The following is a 7,088-nucleotide window of genomic DNA, read 5'->3' as shown; positions in this document are numbered from 1 at the left end:
TGTAGATGCATATGTCACAGTCAAAGAAACACAAAAACGCGGACTCCCACATGCACATGCACTGTTCACGCTGCTTCCTGCTGACAAGCCTCGCGTCCCTGCTGACATTGACCGCATTGTATCCGCAGAAATCCCCGATGCCACCACTAACCCTACACTGCATCGTGTGATCGCCAATAACATGATACATGGACCATGTGGTGCACTGAACATGACTTCTTCCTGTATGGACAAGGGCAAGTGCACAAAAGGATTCCCAAAAGAATACAGGACAGACACAGCCATGTCTGAGAGCTCCTACCCTTTATATAGGCGTCGAGAAGAAACACATGGAGCACCAGGCTGTTCGTTTTTGAAGACTGGCAGGGGTGGCATACAATTCCTCATCACCAACCAGTGGGTTGTTCCATTTAACCCATACCTATCTCTCAGATATGAGGCTCATATCAATGTTGAGGTCGTGTGCTCTGTCACTGCAGTCAAGTATCTCTACAAATACATTGACAAAGGTCCCGACGTATGCATGGTCAGTGTTGATCGCTATGATGAAATCACACAATATGAGGTGGCACGCTACATCACTGCCTCTGAAGCTTTCTGGAGGATTTATGACTTCCCTATCCAAAAGAAATATCCACCTGTTGAACAATTGGCAATCCATTTGGAAGGAGAGCAACTCATCACCTTCAACAATGACGAAGATGCCCAGGCCCTCATTGATTCCGGACCACCGCATACAACTCTCACAGCCTACTTCACAGCAATGCAAGATAATCCTGATAAGAGACACATCACTTACCCAGACGTCTTCAAGCATTTCTCCTTCACCAACAAGACGTTCAAGCGCAGGAAACAGAGAAGGAGTGGTGGTCATAACCAAGACCAACTGGCTGACACAATTGGGCGCATTCCTGTACTTGCCTTTACTCCTCACAACACTGACCTGTACTTCATGCGGATGTTGCTCTACCGTGTTCAAGGTCCAACCTGCTACAACGACCTTCGCTCTGTTAATGGAGTTGTGCATGACACATACGCTGCTGCCTGCATTGCACGAGGCATCTGTGAGGATGACCATGAAGTAGACATGGTTATGGAAGAAGCAGCATTGGTTGCATTTGGCCCTAAGCTACGTGAGATCTTCGCACACATACTCATATTTGTACTAAGGAAAGACCACATTCAATTCTGGCAAAGACACAACCATTCCATTTCAGAAGACCTCACACATGCTGCAGGCCTTACCGAACCAAATGACAACATACTCAACCAGGTACTTTTGGAGATTCAGCAGCATCTTGAACGATATGGATATGACCTCACTATCAACTTCAATCTCCCTCAGCCAAATCGTGATCTCATTCGACAAACCGAACCCCATGACATCCGACATGAGACACAACACAATGTTCCTGAGCTGCAGCGTTACATTGATGCAACACAACACCTTCTAAATGACAAACAGAGAGCAGTTGCAGATTGTGTCCTGGAAAGTGTTCAGAACAACCGTGGCAAGCTTATTGCACTTGATGCAAGTGGGGGTACTGGAAAGACCTTCACACTTACCTTCATCCTTAAATCTGTGCGTGCAGATGGAAAAGTAGCCCTTGCAACAGCCTCAAGTGGAATTGCTGCAACATTACTTCCAAAAGGAACCACCTTTCACAGCCGCACCAAGTGTCCCATTGTACTCACAGAGGAGTCAATGTGTGCTATCGGTACTACGTCCAGTACAGCAGAGCTCATCCGTCGGTGCTCTCTCTTCGTCATTGATGAGGTGTCCATGATGGATCGCCGTGCTGTTGAAGCTGCCGACCGCACATTCCGGAAACTCAGGGACTGTCCTAACTCACCATTTGGAGGTAAGACTTCATTCAAACGTATACACTTTATTACTGTACATTCTGACGGCATGAATGACTATATTGTGGCCTTTTTATGTACAACAATAACAGCTGCCAACACCTTTGCCAGCCAATCTTCATTACAAGACAAACACAACTACAAAAGAAACACAATATAGTATCACTTCCATAATAATTGTCTATAATGCAGCAACTTTGTTATTACACTCTCAGGTATTACCACCATCTTCAGTGGAGACTGGCGCCAGATCCTACCAGTCGTTCCCCATGGCACACGACCTCAGATAATTTCACGATGCCTGAAGAGTTCCCCTCTCTGGAACCATGTTCAAACCATGAAACTCACCAACAACATGCGCATAACACATGCAACAGCAGGGAGCATGGAAGATGACACTTTGTTCCACCAGTTTCTGCTTGATCTGGGCGAGGGGAACATCCCCACTATTCAGGATAAGGGAGAATTTACAGTCACAATAATGGATCGCTTTCTCATGCCAGGATCAACTCTGCACGAAATGGTCGACTGGGTATTTCACAACCTTGCACACAATATGACCGACCATCAGTGGCTTTGTGAGAGAGCAATCCTCTGCCCAACCAATGCAGAAGTGGACACAGTCAATCAATACATTGCCCACAAATTCCCAGGTCAGGAGCACATCTTCCACAGTGTGGATTCTGTGGAACAACATGACAACCATCAGTACCCAGTGGAATTCCTCAACACACTTTGTCCATCAGGCATGCCACCACATCGCCTGTCACTGAAGGTCGGCATGATCATAATGCTACTGCGAAACTTTGACACAGTACATGGCCATTGCAATGGCTCACGCTACATCCTGAAGCAAGTCCGCCCACATCTTCTCCTAGCAGAGCTGGTAACTGGGGTCCATGCCGGCGCCCAGCTACTCATCCCTAGGATACCTTTCTCACCGTCTGAGAATATGTTCCCCTTCACACTCACCCGCAAACAGTTTCCTGTACGCCCTTGCTTTGCCATGACTGTTAACAAGTCACAAGGTCAGTCACTGTCACGAGTGGGTGTATACTCTGTGAAAGACTTCTTTTCACATGGACAACTCTATGTGGCAGCAAGCAGAGTTGGCAACCCCCAGCAACTCCGAATCTTGCTAATCAATGAGGAGGACAACACCAAACGTACCGACATGAACAATGTTGTATACAAAGAAATATTAACACATTGACCATCAAACTGAACTGCTGAACATTTCCTCTTTCACTGGGCCAAGCCACATACATAATAACCACATTTGCCCATGAAACTACCGGTATATACATACATAAATGCAATTACTACACTACTAACATGACAATGACTGTTTGACACTTTCAGTTCTATATATGACTATGATGTACTGTTTTTCCATTTCCAGTGAACAAGTCTATATTAAAGCAATTCTTCCTCAAAATACATATATCAATAATATGATCTATTACATCACATTACCCACACTGTACATTTGGGAATACCTGTGCGACAGTCCATACTTTCTATGCTGCATGTCAAACTGGGGTCTTTCATACTTTTCAAATGGGGGTCTGTGGGCTAATAAGTGTACATTTTACAGTCCTAGCCATGAAAACATTTCCCTACCATGCATTTATACAAATACTGTCGATTCCTTCATTTGACTTGAGATAAAAGGTTAACGTGAGTTTTGTTTCTGACTGTTTTCTGCTTGCTTATTTAGGCTATTTTCATTACATTCCCTTTATCAATCGTATCCTAAGAGGAGATCATTCACAACCCGTGATATAAATAATTCGTAGCAGTGATAGCGATATCTGACCGTTACATATGGTCAGATATTACATACAACAAACATGCCACGAAGAAAATGTTATCTCCTTCCTGAAGGTAGCAGATATGGTGTACCAGCATACAATAAAGTAACATTCATCTTAATTTAATTAATTTGCGTTACAATAAAAAACATCTCCCCGCTGATCACGTGTCACCACCAGTGAAATGCATGTTGGGACAGACACACATTAATACTGGGACACATTTCTCTGCGCAACAGACCCACACGGGAAAAACAACTTGGACCCAGATACTACTAGCTACTCTTGCGTCAGTCGACATAACTTCTTCTTTGGGAAGCATCGCAGCCAACGCGCGGGTTGCGTGGCACAGGCACCTGAAAGCCAGCTCTGACAGTTCTGATGGGGGCATGTTAACGTGAACGAAAAAATTCAATAACTTCCATTTATAGACAGAATATCACCACCAAATTTACATCACACATCAATGGTGTACTTATGATTGTACTACAGCATTTCCTTATTAAACTTACGTTTAATTAGCCTACTTTTGTGCCCAACCCAACTTCACAACACCATCTGTAAACAACCGCCCCCCCCCTATCACATTACCCACACTGAACATCATTTGCTGTTCATATATTCAGAACGGGTAAGGACTAGTATATATAATACATCAACACAAACTAATGCATATGGTTGACTGATGTTTGAATTACTGAAAATTGCACATAAGAAACAATTCATGCACATGAAATAAATGTCTAGATTGTGCCTCCTGAACGTAATTAACTAAACTTTCAATCTATTGATTATTCTTGCGACCGAAGGTCGCAGTTAACTATGGAATCGTGCATTTACGCCCGTCAGTGTGATGGTCGGGGCACCATATATGGTGCCCAGATCTTGTGACATCATGTGACATCCTCAGGGATGGAGATGTGGAGACCCTAGTAAAGCCCATATATGGAGATCCCTGATGTCATCAATATTGGCCAGCAACTCTACATCTGACCTCAGACCTCAAACCCTTAGATCTCCATAAATGGAGCTGACCTGTTCTGACATTCCATATGTTGATCCTTCCCCTTCCATCCTTCCTCTTCTTTTGACTTACACCGGTCCATTCAAATGTCCAACTCTAGACGGGCCTGCCCCAAAGTTATTAGTGCAGCCGGCGAAAGCCCACCTGTCCATTCAAACTCTAGACGGGCCTGCCCCAAAGTTATTAGTGCAGCCACGCCCCATTCCATGTTGATCTGAACCCCCCATACCAAAGCGCCAGCGCTCGCCCAGCAGTCTGCCGTCAACGAGGCGGATGCGTGCACGCGACCTCGCTTCTCGCCCTCAGGCGTCTTACTGGTTCAATATTATTAAGCTATTTATTGATCACTTTCATTCACCTGTTCCTATATTTATGAATATCCGCTCTCTTAATGTGATTATACAATAATCACAGTGGTGGAAGAAGTACTCCTTCCTCCCATCACAATGTAGTCCAGACTTCTGTATTAAACCTTTTACTTGAGTAACAGTAAAAAATAATATTTACATCACAAAGTAGCTCAAGTAGCTTTGCCTGAGTCGGACATGTAGAGGAGTAGAAGTATTGAAAAATGTAAATACCCACGTAAAGTAAAAGTACTTCAAAACTGTTTCCACCACTGAATACGTTTATTTATTTAACACATTTAACGCGACACGCGAGGATTCAATGTGCTTCAATGAAATACAATACATAAAATAATCTACATGACATATCTTCACTACAAGCTTACAACATGTCGTGTTGTTGTAAGTTTGTAGGCCATTTTCAGTTCAAGTTTTCCCCTGAATACGGATACTGGATCTGTTCAAACGGACATTGCTGTCTTTTTTCCCAATGTCTTTCATGCTATTTTAGGCATGCTAATGCCTAACATGCTATGATATGATATATGATATATGATGATTCCGGGTGTGCCAGTCCAGTACAGTGACAGTACAGTACAGTACAGTACAGTACAGTAGAGGGACCCCCACAAGGTAACTCTGTCATTTCTCAACCGTTTGGGACGTGGGGCGGCTCGCCGGAATCGGCCCGGCCCCCTGGGCGCGTTTCCGGGGGTCTGGATGTTCCGAGGATGTTCCCCAGGGACCCCCCAGAGACCCCATATGGTAACTCTCTCATTTCTCTCCAGTTTCTGATATGGGGCGCCGGGGCGGCTCGCCGGAACAGGCTGTGGTCCTGTGGGTCTGGAACTTCCTTGGATCCCCACACGGAGTTGCACCACTCACTTCACACGGGTGTGATTTCTTTGATAACTTATAAGACATACGTCTTAAAATGTCGGACATCCGTGACACGTCACATGTTTGGATCACGTGACCGAGAAAAAAAACACTGACGCTCAATTCCTAAGGCTTCTGGGAAATGGAGGCTCAATGCCTACGTACTGTATGGTGCGTAATGGCTGCATCTATCTTGCTCTGTTCTGTGTTGTTATTTCGGATCGCTGCTGGGCTGGATTTCTCAACTCAAACACAAACGATGGGACTATATTTTCAGGCGGATTTTCATGAAATGGAGGTATACAATTGTGACGGCATTATTCTTCAAAGGTTAGTGAAAACATATATAGGCAGGGAACGGGAGTTATAGATTAATTTATAACGCAGTCAACGTGTTAAACCTATATGTCGTCAACTCGGGACAGCATCTGTGTCACATTAGTTGGATTAAAGAAAAAGAGAAAACTTTTTTTTTTTCTTCTGAAAACTTAGGTTAGGATTTAGAAGGCGTTTTTAGAATCGGCCTCAAGTTTAAATGGGTTAAGTGGTTAAACTAAAACCATGAGAGGAGAACGCGTCCGTCCGACTGTCTGCCACATAATGAGCATCTCTTATTCTTACAGTGCTGTATGTGATCCCTGTGTGTTTGGGTGGTCCGGGCCATCACGCTCTCTTATCCCATTCTGACCTGAGATCAGATTCATACGAGGTTTCCGCCGGACACACACTGGTCCTGATGAACCCATTCTGACCTGAGATCAGATTCTAAAAATGTAAGTCGTTCTTTGATTTTTCAAAAAATAGCAGACCTACAAGCTCGTATCGCGCCACTCGGTGGCGCGATATGAGCTTGTAGATCTGCTATTTTTCAATAGCTAAAGCATAACATGATGCTAACACCAAAATGGGTGCCCGTTCGGAATGGGTTATTTAGGTGTACAAACATGAGAAACGTTGGGAAAACCCAATCACGCTGCAGAGATAATGACGTGCCATGTACATAAACACACGCTTCGTACGGTAGACGTTCCCCTAAACACATTTCAAGTCTACTTTACATCACGTATGGTCCTTGGGGGACACGTGCTCATAATCTGGATTCACATGTACGTAGTAGGCTAGTAGTACGCAAATGTGATGGATTCAGATTTTGTCATGTTT

At 44.2% G+C, this 7,088-nt stretch overlaps 1 protein-coding gene across 1 annotated transcript; it reads left to right on the top strand.

The window, feature by feature from the left end:
- Window positions 1-1,781: 1,781 nt before the first annotated feature.
- On the top strand, window positions 1,782-3,264 carry LOC310863510 (ATP-dependent DNA helicase PIF1-like). The gene is made up of 2 exons (XM_083771912.1): window positions 1,782-1,862; window positions 2,079-3,264. The coding sequence occupies exons 1-2, from the start codon at window positions 1,784-1,786 to the stop codon at window positions 3,074-3,076; spliced, it is 1,077 nt and encodes a 358-aa protein (XP_083628038.1). The 5' UTR covers window positions 1,782-1,783; the 3' UTR covers window positions 3,077-3,264.
- The last annotated feature ends 3,824 nt before the right edge of the window (window positions 3,265-7,088 follow it).

This window comes from Protomyctophum parallelum (genome assembly GCF_964188405.1).
Source record: "Protomyctophum parallelum genome assembly, chromosome: 8".
NCBI classification, from domain to species: domain Eukaryota; kingdom Metazoa; phylum Chordata; class Actinopteri; order Myctophiformes; family Myctophidae; genus Protomyctophum; species Protomyctophum parallelum.
The sequence above is the reverse complement of the archived record's forward strand: the minus strand, read 5'-3'. Positions and strand labels throughout refer to the sequence as shown.

Coding starts and splice junctions, on each gene's coding strand:
- LOC310863510 (XM_083771912.1), top strand. CDS start 1,784: ATGATGGATCGCCGTGCTGTTGAAGCTGCCGACCGCACATTCCGGAAA. Junction 1,863..2,078: donor TCCTAACTCACCATTTGGAG/GTAAGACTTCAT, acceptor TTACACTCTCAG/GTATTACCACCATCTTCAGT.